This window comes from Trichechus manatus, unplaced genomic scaffold (assembly GCF_000243295.1).
Source record: "Trichechus manatus latirostris isolate Lorelei unplaced genomic scaffold, TriManLat1.0 scaffold00091, whole genome shotgun sequence".
NCBI lineage: Eukaryota > Metazoa > Chordata > Mammalia > Sirenia > Trichechidae > Trichechus > Trichechus manatus.
The window spans coordinates 6,130,042-6,150,699 of NW_004444027.1; the positions used below are offsets into that span (position 1 = coordinate 6,130,042).

The following is a 20,658-nucleotide window of genomic DNA, read 5'->3' on the forward strand; positions in this document are numbered from 1 at the left end:
TAACTGCCTCTAATCCTGCCTCATTAACATCATAGAGGTAGGATTTACAACACATAGGATAATCACATCAATTGACAAAATGGTGGACACTCACACAATCCTGAGAATCATGGCCTAGCCAAGTTGACACACATTTTAGGGGGAAACATTTCAATCCAAAACACTTACTATCTGTAGAAAACCCCAAATATGTGTGTGTGTTTAAAAAAATACTAAAAAAGAAACAGAAAAACAAACCCATTGCTGTTGTCCATTCCAACTCATAGCGACCCCATAGGACAGAGTAGATCTGCCCCATAGGGTTTCCAAGGAGCAGCTGGTAGATATGAATTGCCGCCTTTTTGGTCAGCAGACAAGTTCTTAACCACTGCGCCACCAGGGCTCCAACCAAACCCGTTGCCGTCAAGACTCTATAGGACAGAACTTCCCCATTGGGTTCCCAAGGAGCAGTTGGTAGATTCGAACTACCAACCTTTTGATTAACAGCTAAGCTCTTAACCTCTGCTGTGCCAGTGTAAAACAGCAAGGAGTGGCTGGTAGATTCCAACTCCCCACCTGTTGCTTAGCAGCCAAGCTCTTAAACGCTAGACCATCAGGTTTTCTCAATAAAAAAAAAAAAAAACCTAGGTGCATATATATGTACATGCTTGTGTATTAAATACATAAGAACAAGTCTGGAAAGATTTCCACCATGTAACCTTTAGGATAGGGTATAAGAGAAAGGGCCAGATAGAGAAAGAACTTTTTTTTTCTACATGTGTGTGAATTCTTTCACTCTTAGTAGAATGCAAGTGTTTTAAATTATTATTACTTTTCAAAATATAACTCTGGTTGTACTGTGAAAGGTGAATTGTAGAGATGAGAGCAGTTCTCAAGTAGAAAATTCATTGATGAAGGCTGTTTCATTCTTTCAGCTATGAAATAATCTAATTAAAAATGACCTAATCATGAGGATTTTTATACTTTGTGTATCTTAGATGGTTTGTTTTTTACATCAGTGTCTTAGACTGTGTTCTCTAAAGAAGCAAAACCAGTAAATAGTATAAATATATAGACAGAGTGAGATTAAGGAGATGGCTCACGTGGTTGTAGAGGCTGGAATGTCCCAAGTCCATGGGTCAGGCTGGAGGCTTCTGATTCACATAGCCACAGGGACTGGTGAACCCAAGATTAGCAGGTCAGATAGCAGGGCTCTGGCTCACACGCTGCAAAGAACGACAGATCCCAAGATTGGCAGGCAAGATGTCAGGGAAGCTGCTAGCTCAGGTCCTAAGATGCGGAGATCAGACAAACTGGAATTAGCTGCAGGATCCAGAGCAAGCTAAAGCCCACAAACCTTGCCAGAAAATCCAGCTATATTGGATGCAGGCCACACCCCCGCGGAAATGTCGTTTCAACTGATTTGCTGCTACCAGCAGATCCCATCATGGAGGTGATCACATTATATCAGATCTCATTGTGGAGGTGATCACATCATTATACGACTTAAACTACATCATAACAGCCAAACCGTTGAGAATCATGGCCCAGCCAAGTTCACACAAAACCTTCATGATCGTAATCAGTTATTACAATATCCCAAGCAAGAGAGGCTGACAGTCTGATCTACGGGAATGAGGATTGGAGAGAACACGGAGAGATTTTTCGGGAGAGAAATTGATTGGATTTAGTAAGCATGTGGGAGTTGAGGGCAAGAAGATAAAATTGAAATGGACACATGAAAAAGAGCAGATTTGAGGAAGAGAATAATGAATTAAGTTTACTATGTTGAGGTACCTGTTGGGAATTTTCATGAAGCTGTCTAGCAGGTGGTTTAGAAAAACAGTCTGTTGTTCTGGAAGTCATTGACATTTAAATGATGTTTTAAATCATGATTGTTAATAGTTGAGAGGACCAAAGGAAGAGTGTATAGAGTAAGAGATAATGCTTAAACATGGAGCCCTGGGGACACGAACATATAAGGAGCTAGCAAAGCAACCCCTGAAACTGAAAAGACATTGAAGGAGTGTTATGGATTGAATTGTGTCCCCTAGAAGTGTGTGTTGACTTGGCTAGGCCATGATTCCTAGTATCGTGTGATTGTCCACCATTTTGTCATCTGATGTGACTTCGCTGTGTTGTAAATCCTACCTCTATAATGTTAATGAGGCAGGATTAGAGGCAGTTATGTTAATTAGGCAGGAATCAATGTACAAGGTTAGGTTGTGTCTTCAGCCAATCTCTTTTGAGATATAAAAGAGACAAGCCAGCAGAGAGACATGGGGACCTCATACCACCAGGAAAGCAGTGCCAGGAGCAGAGTTTGTCCTTTGGACCTGAGGTTCCTGAGTGGAGGAGCTCCTAGACCAAGGGAAAATTGATGACAAGGACCTTCCTCCAGAGCCGACAGAGAGAGAAAGCCTTCCCTTGGAGCTGGCGCCCTGAATTCAGAATTCTAGCCTCCTAGACTGTGAGAGAATCAATTTGTCTTTGTTAAAGCCATTCACTTGTGGTATTTTCTGTTATAGTAGCACTAGATAATTAAGACAGAATTTGGTACTGAAAGACTAGGGTGCTGCTCTAACAGATTCCTAAAATGTGGAAGCAGTTTTGAAACTGTGAATGGATAGAGGCTGGAAGAGTTTTAAAGTACCTAATAGTAAAAGCCTAGATTTCCTTGAAGAGACTGCTGGTGGAATAATGGACATCAAACACAATTCTGGTGAGGAATCAGAAGGAAGTGAGAAGAGGTGTTACACTGGAGATGGCGCAGATAGTGAGAGGCAGCAGCAGAGAAACAGCAGCAGCAGAACCAGGAGACCAGCACGAGACAGCACTGGAGTTTATCCACAGAGCGAGAGAGCTGAGTGCCTTTGCGCAGGAGGCTTCCTGGTGGAGTGGGGTGCCTCTGAGCACTTATCGGTGAAGCTAGGCTTGCTAAACCACGAGCAAGAGAGTTGAGTCTTCTGGCTGAAGCTTACTAGAGGAATGGGTTGCCTCCAGGTGCTTATTGGTGGAGCTACAGAGCTTTGGAACGCTTGCCCCAAAAAGGCAGATGCAAGAGGTGAGGCTCAAGGAGCCAAGAGGCCAAGGAACCAGGAAGCAGAAGCTGAAGAGACAAGGAACACAGGAAGCAGAGTTGCCTCAGTCTGAAAGGGTAGGGCCATGACCTCTGAGGTCTCAAAGGGTGGAGTTGCCACACAGATCTACTAGGAGAATGCGGCTGCCCATATACAAAGGAGAGAGTCCCCGTTCCAGAGGACCTGGAAGGTGGAGCTGAAGCCCAGGGCTGAGGGGCCTCCACCCACAATCCCGAGAGTGTGGCCAATACCTAGAATCTGGAGGGCAGGGCCGTTGTCTAAATGGTCTCAGAGAACAAAGGATTATTTTCAAGCCTTGAGGGCTTATGTAATGTGTTCTGCTGACTTGCTTGGTGCTTGTTATCCCTTCTTTCCCTCCAGTTTCTTCCATTTCTAATGAAAATGTCTACCTTGTGCCTGTTCCACCATTGTACTTTGGAAGCAGATAACCTGTATTTTAGATTTCACAGATGATGAATTTTTGAATTTTGGTGTTGGAGTTAATTTAAGACTTTTGCTATGATATGATGGGGTGAATGTGTTTTCCATGTGACAAGGGCATGAGTTTTGGGGAGCCTATGGATGGAATGTTATGGATTGAATTGTGTCCCCCAAAAATGTGTGTCAACTTGGCTAGGATGTGATTCCCAGTATTGTATTTTTGTCCACCATTTTGTCATCTGATATGATTTTCCTATGTGTTGTAAATCCTACCTCTATGATGTTAAAGAGACTGGATTGGTGGTTAGGTTAATGAAACAGGAGTCAATCTAAAAGATTAGGTTGTGTTTTAAGTCAATTTCTTTTGAGATATAAAAGAGAGAAGTGAACAGAGAGACAGGGACCTCATACCATCAAGAAAGCAGCACTGGGAGCAGAGCACATCCTTTGGACCTGAGGTTCCTGCGTGGACAGGCTCCTAAACGAAGAGAAGATTGATGACAAGGACCTTCCTCCAGAGGTGATAGAGAGAGAAAGCTTTCCCCTGGAGCTAGCACTTGGAATTCCAGCTTCTAGCCTCCTAGACTGAGATAATAAATTTCTCTTTGTTAAAGCCATCCATTTATGGTATTTCTGTTATAGCAGCACTAGATAACTAAGACAAGGAGTTATGTCCAGCATTCCAAGAATGAAGATGATGTGACTTGTCATTAGTGTCCCACTTCACAGTAAGATTATGTGGATGAAGATAAAACATTTAAATTTATAATTTTTGGGACTTTGACAAGAATGGATTATGATGGAGAGCCCTCTAGTGGAAGGGAGCATGGCATTTGAGGAACTGAAATCAGCCATAATGTTAATTGAGGCTCCGAAGACAATATGAGTGAAGCTGGCATAAAGGCTTTTTCAGTCGTTGAATATAACGTGATTATTTTCTTATTAATCATGGGTTTAGTCTCTCAATGTATGAAGGTTACAAGTAAATTGTTATTTTTTCTGCCATGTAAAAGGTACTAACACTTGTGGAGAATGACATTTTCTTCAGCAGTGAGAGGTAGGAAGAGGAAAATTAAGGAAATTTTTTCCCTAAGAGAAGTACCAATGCTGACAGTAAGGTAAAACTGCATAGGCTCTTCAGCTGAAATTCCAAAGGCATGTGTCAACTCCAGGAGGAGTCTGTCTCTAAGATGAGAATACAGGATGAGTGTCAGGTCCTTACCTATCAACAAGCTGCTCACTAAGAAAAATTATAGAAGATGTATCAGTGAACATACTTGGTTTTTTATAGTTCCCCTTCTGGAGCCCTGGTAATGAAGTGGTTAAGAGTGCAGGCTGCTAACCAAAAGGTAAACAGTCCAAATCCAACAGCTGCTCCTTGGAAACCCTATGGGGCAGTTCTACTCTGTCCTATAGGGTTTCTATGAGTCGGAAATGACCCTGCAGCACACACTTCTGGAAAAACTACCTGCTTCAATATTTTGTTTTCTACATTTGTTGTATTGACACTGAGATTAGATTTGCAAGGAAGAAGCTCTTATAGTTTCTTATCTCTTCATACAAAAAGACTAGACAAGAGAATATTCTTTATCATCTTCCTCTGCCTTTGTGTTATGATATTAATAATTGAACATAGAGAAAACTGTTAAACAACTAGTTAACATTACTTAACTCTGGTAAGGTAAAATTGGAGAGGGAATGCAGAAATTAATTTCTTTTTGCACCTCTGTGTTTCTTAATTTATTGTAATGATATAATTGTTTATAAAACAATGAATAAAGTATGTAGTATTTATGGGGGAGTCTAAAAATAAAATAAATTAATAACCTATTTGTAGAAAGGTTAAGAAAACAATATAGAGGTTGTATACAATCTAGGAAGAGTCTACCACTATAAATTCCTTGTATATCTTTTGGTTGTATATAAATAAGCTTTTTTTACATACTATACAAAACAGTGTATAGTATGTAAAAAATATGTAGTCATAGAATATATGCTTTTCGTTTATTTCATGGGCATCTTTCTGTATTAATACTTAACCATTTATTTTTAAAAACTGCATAGTATTTTTGGAACCTTTTTGGAAACTTTTTATTGAAGTATAAACTCAGAAAAGTGCACAGCTTAATACATTTTTACAAAGTGAATACACCCATATACCCACCACTGACATCAATATAAAGAACAATGTGAGTCACCCCATAAGCCTCCCTCATACTACCTTCCAGTCATTAACCTCCTCTCCCAAAACCATAGGTAATCACTATTCTGATTTCCATCTGTATAAAGTAGTTCTGCCTGTTTTTTGAACTTTATATAAATTCAGTCATACAGCTGTACTCATTTGTGTCTGGCTTCTTTCAGTCAACATTATTTTTGTGACGTTCATCCATGTGGTTGCATGTAGTCCTTTTTTCATTCAGTATGGTATTCTAGAGTAAAATGCATAAATATCACAATTTATGCATTCTGCTTTTGATGGACATTTGAGTTGTTTCGATTGGGGGATATTATGAAAAATGCTGGTATAAGAATTACTGTACATATCTTTTGAACGTACTTCTATCGAACATGTACACATTTCTGTTGCCTGTATGCTTAAGAAAGAAGCTGCTGGGTCAGAAGGTATACATATGTTCAGCTTTAGTAGATACTGCCCAGCAGTTTTTGAAAGTGGTCCTGAGGCTCAGAAAATAGTGTGTCCCATTAGTAGTATGAGAGTTCCAGATATTCCATGTCCTTGTTAACCCTTGGTATCAGTGACTTTTTTTAAATATTAATTTTAAAAGTCTGCCCAGTATTTTATCATGTGAATAGATCATAATTTAACCAATCTTCTGATAGCCATTTAGCTTTTTCTTTCTTCCCCCTCTATAGTAGAGCCGGAGTCTGGACAGCTCTAATATTTAATGGGATCTCTGGATTATTTTCTATGTTACCTGACTGTGTGAGGAAAATTTAATGTTGAAATTAGCAGAGCCAATACCTTTTTTTTTTTTTTTTACAGATTTTCTTCAGATTCCTTCTGCTTTTGAGTAGTATGGCACCAATATGAAGTATCCATATAAAATAGTTTTATTTTGTTGACCTGAAAATCAATTTTGATTTCATGGTGGTAAATGGTTCTTTCCTTCACTCTTGTTTAAAAGTAACATAACCCACTCCTAGGAATATATCCTAGAGAAAAAAGAGTCATCACTTGAATAGACATATGCACACCTATGTTCATGGCAGCATTGTTCACAATAGCAAAAAGATGGAAACAACCTAGATACCCATCAACAGATGAATGGATAAACTATGGTACATACACACAATGGAGTACTATGCAATGATGAATCTTCGAAGCATCTCACAACATGGATGAATCTGGAGGGCACTATGCTGAGTGAAATAAGTCAATCACAAAAGGACAAATATTGTATGAGACCTCTATTGTAAAAACCCATGAAAAACTTTATACACAAAACATGACAATCTTTGTTGGTTACCAGGGATGGGAGGGGTGGGGGAAAAATACTAAATAGGCATCAGATAAGTGGTATCTTGGGTGAAGGGTGAGACAGTACACAATACCGGGGAAACCAGCACAACTTGTACAAAGAAAGGTCATGGAAGCTCCATAGACACATCCAAACTCCCTGAGGGACCGAATTGCTGGGCGAAGGGCTGTGGGGACCATGGTCTTGGGGAACATCTGGCTCAATTGGCATAACACAGTTTATAAAGATAATATTCTACATTTTACCTTGGTGAGTAGCGTCTGGGGTCTTAAAAGCCTGTGAGCAGCCATCTAAGATACTCCACTGGTCTCACCCCTTCAGGAGCAAGGTAGAATGAAGAGAACAGGCTACAAGGAAAAGATTAGTCCAAAAGACTAATGGACCACAGCTACCAAGGCCTCCACCAGACTGAGTCCAGTACACTAGATGGTGCCCAGCTACTACCACTGACTGCTCTGACCAGGATCACAACAGAGGGTTCTGGACAGAGCTGGCAAAGGATGTAGAACAAAATTCTAACACACAAAAAAAAGACCATATTTACTGGCCTGACAGAGACTGGAGAAACCTCGAGAGTGTGGCCCCCAGACACCCTTTTAGCTCAGTGGTGAAGTCACTTCCTAGGTTCACCGTTCAGCGGGGATTAAGGACTAGAAGGCAGAAGAGGACAGGAAAGCTGGTGATAGGGAACCCAAGCTTGAGTAAGGGCAGTGTTGATGTGTAGTGGGGTTGTTAACCATTGTCATAGGGCAACATGTGTACTAACTGTTTAATGAGAAACTATTTTGTTCTGTAAACATTCATCTAAAGTAAGAATAGCAGCACAACTGGAAGAGCATAGCCAATGTTACTGAACTGTGCATGTAGAAAATTTTGAAATAGTGTGTCTTTGGCTATGTATATTTTCACCAAAAAAAAAAAAAAAGTCGAGAAGGGAGAGGGTTGACATGTCATGGGGTTGTTAACCAATGTCTTAAAACAATATGTGTACTGACTGTTTAATGAGAAACTATTTCTTCTGTAAACCTTCACCTGAAGTACGATTAAAAAAAGAAAGAAAAGGGTAAGAATGTAAAATTGTTCTTTTCCCCTACTATCTGGCAATAGAAGACAGTAATGTCTGATTTGGACTATGGGAGCTAAGTGATTAGGATCATCCTTGATGTGGATAGTTTAAAGGTAACAAATATGTAGTCCTAATTTAGTGAAATACGTTTAAAAGAAGTATATAACATTCTCTTTGTACTAATATATTCCATCAGACTATACATCAATATTTCAACAAAGATTGTTTTTAATAAGAAAATAAAATGATGCTTGATTTTCAACTAGTATAAAAAAAAGTAACATAAAAATACTGTAATATCTGAAACTAGACTTTTGGTGAAAGCAATGCAAAATAAAACAGCCGATTTCATTCTCCTGAGCAATTTTCATTCTCTTAGAATCAGCACACAGTGCTAGCTGCCAGCACCTGCAACACATAGGTCTACAGTCCACTGGAAAACTACTGTGTGAATTAGCTGAGAATGTAATCTTTAGGTTTTGGAAAACTGTTTGAATTTTACCCTTTGAAAGTGAAAGATGATTCCAGTCAGAGAACATTGCTTCCCAGTCCAGCCTTACTTTTAACACTTCCCTCGCTCATTTCCTCAAATTTTCTTTTGACATAGGTTTTTTAAGGTGTGTGAAAATTAGGAACTTATTTTTAGTGAGTTAAGTGTGATCACCAGACCTCCTGTGTCTTCTTAGGTTAGGTTATGTGATTATTTCATGGTAACCACTCTTCCTGTTGTGTATTATGGCTTTAAACAGGTATTGGCACAGGTGGTATTAAGTACCTGTACCAGTTACCGTAAGTAATTCCTTGGGAGGGTTTAAATATCATTAACCCTCTGTGATAGCTGAAGGATCTTTTTGAAAGTACCTTGTGGGCTTATAAGACAGTTTTGTCTTTCCTGTTATTCTTTGTTTTTGTCAGTTGTATGTTAAATTATTCTTTTTTGGAATAGCTGTAATGACCAGAATGAGCATGTGATTCTGATACTAGTAAGTTTAAGGTAGGGTCTTTTACTTTCAGGTGTGGAGGTTCTCCACATTTCTAGTTAATTCCTGCTAAGAGTTTCTTAGTGGCAGGAGAAAGCTATTGCTTTATATTCTATTCATTTTTTTTTTAAGTGTATATGTTGAAAGAATATATTTAGCTCTTGAGATTTCTTAAGGATCATATTTCAAAATAACTCAAAAAGTCTGTCAGTTCTATCTGTTATATTGGTAACATGTCTAAAAGTGCCCAGATGAGTTAACAAATAAACCAAAAACCTATTGAAGACAGTATTTTCAGTGGCCTCTTCCTTCACAGTCCCTAAATCTTTTTATTATCGATAATGAATAGCAAAACTTGCTGACTTGATTTTTTCCTTCTCAGATTATGATAAAAGTGCTAATATTCTAAAAAGCGGGGGGAGTGGGTGAAGGAGCACAAGTATAATCAACTTCTGACAACTAGCTAGTATTTAGGAATCTTTTCATTTATCTCATATTCATGGACCAGATTTGGGTGTTAACTTTAGAGACCACTATTAATAAAATGACTTTAACTTCTAATAGATCATTTCTGAGTGTATCCTAGCCAATGCAGTCAGCCTTTACAAAGAAGTCCAATATTAAGGAGTTTACTCAAGTTGCGGCTTCCTTTCAAATAACACAGAAAATAAAGCATCTAGTAACCTAGAGCCAATAGAGCCCACTTTAGCTTCACTTTAATTTCAGTACTTTCCAAAAGCTGTTTCTCTTTCTACATAGGTATCAGTCAGAGCCGGATCTCTCATTGGCTGTTGCAGCAGGGATCAGACCTGAGTGAACAGAAGAAGAGGGCATTTTATCGATGGTATCAACTTGAGAAGACAAGCCCTGGTAAATACTATTTTCTTTTTTTATTTTTTATTGCTTCTGAAACAAGACAAATATAACTAATTATTTTATGAAATCCGTGTGCTGACTTATCTTCCATAAGGTAGTTTCATACACTTTGTTCCTTTACCCAAAAGAACACTCTTTACAGTAAAGCCTAAGTCCTGATTGTAATATTTAGCTTAGTGTCTGAAGTTATCTAGTCATTTTCACTCTTCCCTCCAGGGCACCTCTTTGCTTTTACGTTATATGGTATTTATAACTATAGTTTGAAAGAAAGATCATGTCAGTGGTTGATCTTTTCCACAATTCTGGGTTCACACCTAAGATTCCCTATGCTTTTTTAAAATTCTTGCTTTAATTATTAATATAAATTTAATACGTGTATTTAGTTCATGCTCTATCATATCCAGTAATCTCTGCAAATGATTTTGTTTCTAATTCCACTGAATGTGCCCTTGGACGTTAGGATGAAGCTGCCACGATGACTTTCAGGAACAGAAGTAGGTTGGAAAGTAAAATGAAATCTTAAGGAAAAAGATCACAAAATGCTTTGTGTCTAAAGTTACCAGAAATAGGCAAGATCTATTGCGAGATAATTTTAATAAGAGATACATAAAGTAACATCTGAAGTAAAGTAAACATCTATAACTATGCAGTCCACAGACTGGTGGCAGTGAACCTTATCTCAAGTTTTAACTATGTATTTCAGCATCAAAAAAAAAAAGTTTAAATTTTTGATGGAACTCTCTTCTGTAGTACCACAGCATTAAAGCCTTTGCTTACAGACTAAATTACAAGTTGGAATATTATATATTGAACACTTTTAGGTAATAATAGCATTGACTCTGAGGAGCAATAATGTTATAGAGACATATTTTTTTATTGTCTGCGATAAGATTTTTTTCAAAGATCACATTCTCAGTCTGAAAGGCCTAGGCAGGAAAAACCCAGTAATCTAGTATATCAACCTCTCTGCAAGGAATATTTTGTATATATTCCATCCTACTTTTTATTTTGAAAATTTTCAGATATACAGAAAAGTTGAAAGATTAACACAATGAACACCTGTTTCTATAATAATATTTTCTAATATTAGCTTTATCTTTATAAAATAAATGAATAAATTTAAAAAGTAAAATACAGATATATATAGATAGTTGGGGGTTTTGTTGTACCATTTGAAAACAATTTATAGACCTCCTGGCCCTTACTTCCTTCAGCATTCATCTCTTAAGAATAAGGGCAATCGCCTATATAACCATAACTAAGAAAGTTTAAAAATTAACAATACTTCCACATCATCTAATATCCAGTTCATATTCACGTTTATCTAGTCATTGCAGGAATATCTTTTGTTTGTTTGTTGTTTTTTTAACTTGGGTGCTATTTAGGTTGACAAGTTCCAATTTGTCATTATGTCTCTTTAGACTCTTAAATTTGTAATTAGCCACCCAGACTTTTTTTTTCACAGCATAAACTTTTCAAAGCATCTAATCAACAGGTGTCTTACAGAATGTTCTACATTCTGGATTTATCTGTTTCCTCTTGGTGTCAATGAACTTATTCTTTATTTATTCCTGTGTTTTTTGTAAACTGGAAATTAAGATTATAGTCTTGCTTGATTAGAATTGGGATAAACATTTTTACCAAGAATACTTCATACATTATTTAGGGGGGGCCTGTACTAATGGCTGCAGTTTATTGAACTCCATCAAAAATAAAATGAATTAATGGATAGATATGTGATAAAGTAAATGTAGTAAAATGGTAGGTGATAGGAGTAAAATTTCACTGTAAAATTGTTTCAGCTTTGCTGTATGTTTGAGAATTTTCATAATAAACTTTGGGAAAAAATACTTTATAGGTATTGTTTACCTTGTATCAGCACGTATCACCAGGCACATGTCAGGCTGTAGCACTATTTATATGCTAAATTTGATCATTTTTTGTTAAAAGTGGTGACCATCAAATCTCTTCTTTGTAGTTTGTAAATAATCTGTAGGATGACACTTTGTCACTGGACACTTTGTCACTGGATGAGTATCTTCTTTCCCAACAACCTTTTATCAGTGGTTTTAGCATCCGTTGATGATCCTTGCATGAATCAGTTATTCTGGTAGAGATTGCAAAATGGTGATTTTCTAATTCTAGCATTCCTTCAGCATTTATTAGCTGGGATTTTTTTCTGTGAAAAAAGGCTTTCATTTTTAGATATGATATCTAGATATACAAGCAAACTTCTCAAAATAATGACTCTATTATTGCTTCTATTAGTTAAATGTTCTAAGGCAGAGCAGTCCAGTAGAAATATATGCGAATGACATATATGATTTTAAATTCTAGTAACCACAATTAAAAACGTAAGAATAAACAGCTAATATTAATTTTAATAATAGATTTTATTTAACGAATATAAATTATCACTTCAACATTTAATTAATATTTTTTAAATTACTGAGATATCTCTCTCTCTCTGTACTGAATCTTTGAAATCCAATATATATTTTACACTTAAGGCCCATATCAATTCCAGTCAGCCATGTTTTAAGTATTCAATAGCCACATGTGGCTAGTGGTTACTGTATGAGACCATACAGTTTTAAGGTTTATTATAGTTGAAGATACACTTCAAACTCAGCTCTAAACAGTCTTCTCAAAAAAAAGTTACTTCTCCCATGATTCACAACAGAGCCAATCAGATGGAGAGGGACAAAAATCTGGTTTAATACAACAGTTTAGACTTCAACTAAGTAAATAAGGAACTGTACCAAGGGTTTTCAGAAGTCTAGTCACATTCCAGACAAGCAACTGTCTACTAGGAGGACCTCCAGAGAGATTATCAGGATGTTCCAACATGTGTAGGGCAGATTAATGAAGAATTTGAAGGGCAGGCACTATTCAGCTATATCAGGCAATAAGCCTGAGTATAGGAGGTAACGGTGAACTCCATAAAAGAAGGGATTTTTGTCTCTTGGATTTGGCACTTAGAACAGTACCTGGCATATAATCTAATCACAGGTGGTGAGGCTAAATCTCCACACTGTGATTTGATGACTGGGATCCAATCCCAAGCAAGGACTAAGATACCAGGAAATAGGAAGATCACTAGAAATAGGAAGGAGGCCTTAGGTTGCAGGTCTCAGGCCAGAGCAGTCCTGTTGCAGCTGACTTGATAGCACTTGAGGTCAGTACTGATGACTGCAGAATACTATTATAGGATTCCAATTTTTAGCCCTGGGGTAATAGTGTTCCTCTGAAGTTGGTTTTGTGGTTGTTGTTTTTTGTTTGTAATCTTATGTCCCACTTGAATTCATCTTGGAACCAGAGCTAGGCTCACCCATCATTGGGAGGTTGGAGGAAGGTGGAACTAGGGCATCAGAACAGGTAAAATGAGAAAGAACTAATAGCCTTCATCTAGCTGTTGATTAGGAGCTGCTTTTTTTAAGGAGATAGTGCTGCCTTTTAAGAATAAATTTCCTTAACTATATGCGTTTGCTTTTCAAAGAAGTTTACATCGCTGTCCTAGTTTTAAGGACTTTCTACTTTTTAATTGAAAACCAAATCCATACTGGTTTTGAGATTCTTCAGTCAAGTTTTATGTAGGACTTACTTTACAGATGGAAACCCTGGTGGCGTAGTGGTTAAGTGCTACAGCTGTTAACCAAAAGGTCGGCAGTTCGAATCCACCAGGCACTGCTTAGAAACTCTATGGGGCAGTTCTACTCGTTCTATAGGGTCGCTATTAGTCGGAATCAACTCGACGGCAACAGATTTTTAATTTATAGATAGCTGAAGGTCATAATTCTCAATTGATAATTTTCATTTCATCAAGAGTAGTTGGATATTAGCAACGGAAACCATGTGGAGATTGCATGATAAAATTTCGTAAGACGAACAATTTGTTCATTGGAAATAGCTTTCTTCAACAACATAAACGACGACTATACACATGGACCTCGCTGGATGTTATACACGAGAATCAAATCAACTGCATCTCTGGAAGGAGATGATGGAGAATCTCAATTTCATCAGTCAGAGCAAGGCCAGGGGCTGACTACAGAACAGACCATCAATTGCTCATATGCAAGTTCAAGTTGAAACTGAAGAAAATTAAAACAAGTCCACATGAGCCAAAGTACAACCTTGAGTATATCCCCCCTGAATTTAGAGACCATCTCAAGAATAGATTCGACGCATTGAGCACTAATGACCGAAGACCAGACGAGTTGTGGGATGACATCAAGGACATCATACATAAAGAAAGCAAAATGTCATTAAGAAGACAGGAAAGAAAGAAAAGACCAAAATGGATGTCAGAAGAGACTCTGAAACTTGCTCCTGAATGTACAGTAGCTAAAGTTAACCAAAGAAATGATGAAGTCAAAGAGCTGAACAGAAGATTTCAAAGGGTGGCTTGAGAAGACAAGGTGAAGTATTATAATAAAATGTGTCAATGTGCAAGGACTTGGAGTTGGAAAACCAAAAGGGAAGAACACGCTCAGCATTTCTCAAGCTGAAAAAACTGAAGAAAAAATTCAAGCCTCAAGTTGCAATATTGAAGGATTCTATGGGCAAAATGTTGAACAATGCAGGAAGCATCAAAAGAAAATGGAAGGCACACACAGGATCACTGTACCAAAAAGAACTGATTGACATTCAGCCATTTCATGGGGTAGCGTATGATCAAGAACCAATAGCACTGAGGAAAGAAGTCCAAGCTGCACTGGAGGCACTGGGGAAAAACAGGGTTCCAGGAATTGATGGAATACCAATTGAGATGTTTCAACAAAAAATGCAACACTGGAAGTGCTTACTCGTCTATGCCAAGAAATTTGGAAGACAGCTACTTGGCCAGCCAACTGGAAGAGATCCGTAAACAAGCCCATTCCAAAGAAAGGTGATCCAACAGAATGCACAAATTATCAAACAATACCATTAATATCACACACAAGTAAAATTTTGCTGAAGATAATTCAAAAACAATTACACTAGTACATTGACAGGGAACTGCCAGAAATTCAAGCTAGATTCAGAAGAGAAGATGGAAGAAAGGATATCACTGCTGATGTCAGATGATCTTGTCTGAAAGCAGAGAATACCAGAAAAATGTTTACCTGTGTTTTATTGACTATGCAGAGGCATTCGACTGTGTGGATCGTAACAATCTGTGGATAACATTGGGAAGAATGAGAATTCCACAACACTTAATTGTGCTCATGCAGAGCTTGTACAGAGACCAAGATAGTCATTCAAACAGAACAGGGGGATACTGTGTGGTTTAAAATCAGGAAAGGTGTGTGTCAGGGTTGTAACTTTTCACCATATTTATTCAGTCCGTATGCTGAGCAAATAATCCAAGAATCTGAACTATATGAATAAGAATAAAGCATCAGAATTGGAGGAAGATTCATTAACAACCTGCAGTATGCAGATGACACAACCTTGCTTGCTGAAAACAAAGAGGACTTGAAGCACTTACTGGTGAAGATCAAAGACTATACAGCCTTTAGTATGGATTATACCTCAACATAAACAAAAATCCTCACAACAGGACCAACAAGCAACATCATATAAACAGAGAAAAGATTGACGTTGTCAAGGATTTCATTTTACTTGGATCCACAGTCAACAGCCATGGAAGCAGCAGTCAAGAAATCAAACTCCTTATTGCATTGGGCAAATCTGCTGCAAAAGACCTCTTTATAAAGTGTTGAACAGCAAAGATGTCACTTTGAAGACTAAGGTGTGTCTGACCCAAGCTATGGAATTTTCAGTCACCTCATATGCATGTGAAAGCTGGACAATGAATGAGACCACAGAAGAATTGATGCCTTTGAGTTATGGTTTTAGCAAGGAATACCATGGGCTGCCTGAAGAAAAAACAAATTTATCTTGGAAGAAGTACAGCCAAAATGCTCCTTAAAAGTGAGGATGGCGAGACTTTGTCTCATGTACTTAGGACACATTATCAGGAGGGACAAGTCCCTGGAGAAGGACAGCAAGCTTAGTAAAGAAGAGGATCAGTGAAAAAGAGAAGACCCTCAACGAGATGGATTGACACAGTGGCTGCAACAATGGGGTCAAACGTAGCAATGATTGTGAGGATGGTGCAGGACGAGGCAGTGTTTCGTTCTGTGGTACATAGGGTCACTGTGAGTCAGAATCTATTGGACAGCACCTAACAACAACAAAAAAAAGCAACTGAAATATAACTTTTAAAAAAGTTTTTCTTTGCCTTTCCCCCTTTATTATAAGAGCTGAGATAGCATAGAGTTCTTTGCAGATAAAATGCAGTTTTACTTCATTGACTTTAAAAGAACCTTTGGTTTTAAAGAATGGTATTGTTTCTTCTTACTCCATGAACACGTTGAGGCTACTACTGTGTTTGGATAAGATGGACTAGAATTACTTTGGCGTCTAAGAATGACTTATCCACCCTAGTCAGTAGTTGCTTAGAGTACATCAGAATCTTCTTTGCAATAGTGATTACAGAAATGATTAGAATCCACCTAAATGTACTTCAGTAGAAAACTGGTTAAATCAATTATGGTATATTTGCACAATGGAATACTAGGAGGCTATATAGCTAGTCTTAAACAAAAAAAAAAAGGCAGCTGAATAAGAATTGGATTTCTATTTGGTGATACCGAATTTGTAACTGAAAAAAGTAAGGTACAAAACAGTATATATAGTATATTACCATTTATATAGGCGAAATACAGACACGCATGCACACGCATACTCGCACACACAGTGTTTATATACACATAGACATCTCCAGAAACTTGTATTACGAACTGTTAGGAATGGCTCTGTGGAGGGGAACTGGTTAAGTAGGAGTACAGGGATGGAAAGGCGACTGTTCACTGTGGAATCTTTTGTGTCTTTCTAAATATTTTACTGTGTACTTGTATTATATGTTCCAAAAATGCATATAAAGTATAATTAAAGGAAGTAACAACAACAAAATCAATCTGCCTTGTTACTAGCTTTCAAGATTTAAAGAACCTAAGTTGATGTGGTCTTGACCTGCTGCTTTTGAGAGACAGTTAAATAGAAAATAAGATGCCAGTGATTTTTATTGATTGTTCTTTTATTTAATAAATTTTTCTCTGTTCAGAACAGACAGCTTATCAGAGGAAATGTAAATAGTACCATCCTTTTGCATATATTCTGAGAGAAAAATTCAAAATGAAGGCAAATCACAAAATAAAAAGATGCTTTTTCTATTTTCTCTGTAAATTTAAACGTTTAGAGAACAAACGACAGATGTTTGTACATTGTATGCCTCTGTTCCTGGGCCTCAGAGCATTTCTCTCTGTATACCTTGATTGAAGTTCTCTTTTTCAACCTGTTTACTCTGGATTCATTTCTATATGGATTCTTTTGAGTTTCTTTTTAAGTGGACTTATCAAGAAAATGATAGAGTAGGTATTTAGGTTATTTTAAAATATCCAACAGATATAGTGTAGTTCTCTGATAAACGGACCCATCAAAAGAATTTCCCAGCATAATCCAAAGCCTGCCAAAGCATATGAATATAATAGTGATGGAAACTGATCAAATACATTTTATCTTGTTTCTTATGAAAACATTTACAAGAAAATGCCTATTTGTTTAAAAAGAAGTGAAAACTAACTTAAGCACGGTTGATATCAAAAGCCCCTTTATTTGATCAAATTAAGCTCAACAATCTTTTTCCTTGTCTAATTTAAACATTACTACAGCAGACATGGTTTGCTGAATTCCTCCTAGTTCACAGCACTGATCTGGCATACTTCTAAATTAAGCAGTTAAATAAAGTTTGTCAAGAGGCTTTGCAGCAAGCACATAAAGTAAATTTGGAGATCAGAAGTAATGCTTCATCCCTCACTGTTGCCGAGTGTCAGAGCCTCAGGGAAATTACGTGTGTGACATGGGAGAAGATGAAAAATTACTTTTGGAGAAGTTAGTTTCTATGGCATAATTGGATCACCCAAGAAAGGTGATCCAACTGAATGCATGAATTATTGAACAATATCATTAATATCACATGCAAGTAAAATTTCACTGAAGGTCATTCAAAAGCAGCTGCAGCAGTATATCGACAGCAAACTGCCAGAAATTCAAGCCGGATCAGAAGAGGTCACGGAACCAGGAATATCATAGCTGATGTCAGATGAATCCTGGCTGAAAGCAGAGAATACCAGAAAGATGTTCACCTGTGTTTTATTGACTATGCAAAGGCATTCGACTCTGTGGCTCATAACAAATTATGGATTACATTGCAAAGAATGGGAATTCCAGAACACTTAGTTATGCTCATGAGAAACCTGTACATCGAACAAGAGGCAGTCGTTAAAACAGAACAAGGGGGTACTGCATGGTTTAAAGTCAGGAAAGGTGTGTGTCAGGGTTGTATCTTTTCACCCTACTTATTCTATCCGTATGCTGAGCAAATAATCTGAGAAGCTGGGCTATATGAAGAAGAACACGGCATCAGGGTTGGAGGAGGACTCAGTTAACAACCTGTAATATGCAGATGACACACATTGCTTGCTGAAAGTGAAGAGGACTTCAGGCTGTTACTGATGAAGATCAAAGACCACAGCCTTCAGTATGGATTACACCTCAACATAAAAAAAAACAGAAGTCCTCACAACTGGACCAGTAAGCAACATGATAAATGGAGAAAAGATTGAATTGTCAAGGATTTCATTTTACTTTGATCCAGAATCAACACCCATGGAAGCAGCAGTCAAGATATCAAGGGACTCATTGCATTGGGCAAATCTGCTGCAAAAGACCTCTTTAAAGTGTTGAAAAGCAAAGATGTCACCTTGAAGACTAAGGTGCGCCTGACCCAAGCCGTGGTATTTTCAGTTGTCTTATATGCACGTGAAAGCTAGACGATGAATAAGGAAGACCGAAGAAGAATTGACGCCTTTGAATTGTGGTTTTGGTGAAGAATATCGAGTATACCATGGACTGCCAAAAGAACGAACATATCTGTCTTGGAAAAAGTACAACCAGGATGCCCTTTAGAAAGCAAGGATGGTGAGACTATGTCTCACATGCTTTGGACATGTTATCAGGAGGGATCAGTCCCTGGAGAAGGACATCATGCTTGGTAAAGGAGAGGGTCAGTGAAAAAGAGGAAGGCCCTCAACCAGATGGATTGACACAGTGGCTGCAACAATGGGCTCAAGCATAACGATTGTGAGGATGGCACAAGACCGGGCAGTTTTTCGTTCTGTTGTACATAAGGTCGCTATGAGTCGGAACCAACTCAACGGCACCTAACAACAACAACAGTTTCTGTGGACGCAGTAGTAATCACATGCTTGTAGTCACTCTTTTATTAGCTGATTGGTAAAGGCTCACTCCACAACTAACCCTGAGAAGCAAGAAAATTATTATTTGTACAAAGAGAACATTTACCAAAATTTAGAACTTTATCAGGAAATTACAAAGAGTTTTTTTCCCTCTCTTGGGTTAAGATTTGCTAGATGAATGTGGAAAGTTCTTTTTTAATGGTAATCCAGATATAATGTGGAAAAACATGTTTCTGTAAAGAACATAGGTAGCATACTTTTCCTGTAGGATCTTTAGCATACCCAGAACTCCTATATTTTACCTCAGAGGAATTTAAAGTCTTAATACATTATTCTTGCATTCTAGTATCTTTGAATTTTTCTGTCAGAGTCAATAATTTTGAACCTATCCTTGGATTATTCATGGCTCTCCAACTGTTGCAACTGAAGAAAGATGAACTAAGGTTTCTAGAACAAATCTGTGTTGTTGGAGTGTTTCCAGTGTTTGTTGTGCTATTTTTAGCCACTGCTGCATTGAAGAAGAAAAAGGAGCAGGAAAAAAAATCTTAAAAAGTAAAGTTATAATATTTTAAATTAAATATGTTTACTAGTTTGAAATCACTCAGTTTCCACCTTTTATGCATAATTTGTCTTGATTTCTTTCAAGGCAGTCAGGCCACTATTTACTTCTCTCTTCTTTCCTCCTTCCCTTTCTTCCTGACCAATTTTGTTTCATGTAATTTTCTTTCTTATAGAAAATCTGGAAAACACAGAATGTTGTAAAGAAGCATAGAAATATTATCCGTAATCTTCAATACCAAGAAAGAACCATTCTTACCAGTTGGCTTATTTCCTTTAATCTCTTGATTCCTTTTCCTTCTCTTTTTTTAGCACTAGCCACGAATTTGTGTACAGCTTAACTTTAGTAAAAAATTGATTATCTTAAGAAAAGGCTCTAAATTGTCACATGTCATTGAATTTACCAGTAATAAATCATAAATAATTCATCAGTAATAAATAAATACTATCTGGCAGAGAGGAATTGGCAAAAGCCTAATAAGCATTTTCACCGGAGAAGAAAAATGAAAGAAAGAAATTCAGTTAAGATTGGTTGTATTATCTGTTCTGTTTGTACCAATTTATCACTCTTCCTTACCTAAGAATACGTGCCATAGTTATCGATGAGGCTTACTAGTTGGAATTCAGTGACCTCTTCTCCACCGTCCACGCACTCGAGCCCTGAAAGTCTCCGTCCCTTTACCAAAACTAGGCCTTGGATGAGAGGACCTCCTACCTTACCAAGTTTATTTCCACCTCCATCTTGATCAACCATGATAACAGCTTGGCTGTGTTTGGACCTTTTCACCCTGGCTGTAGAACAAACTTATATATATCAGAGCCCTTGCTACGCTGTAATCCCTGCTTGCTTTCATAGAAGTACCAAAA

General features: G+C 37.6%; 1 protein-coding gene across 8 annotated transcripts in view; it reads left to right on the top strand.

The window, feature by feature from the left end:
• HMBOX1 (homeobox containing 1) overlaps window positions 1–20,658 on the top strand; it is a 324,458-nt gene that overhangs the window by 243,437 nt on the left and 60,363 nt on the right. For all 8 annotated transcript variants that reach the window (XM_023736737.1, XM_004382194.2, XM_012557228.2 and 5 more), the window contains exon 5: window positions 9,809–9,919. In XM_023736737.1, coding sequence (XP_023592505.1) covers window positions 9,809–9,919 — 111 coding nt within the window. The remainder of the gene's footprint in view (window positions 1–9,808; window positions 9,920–20,658) is intronic.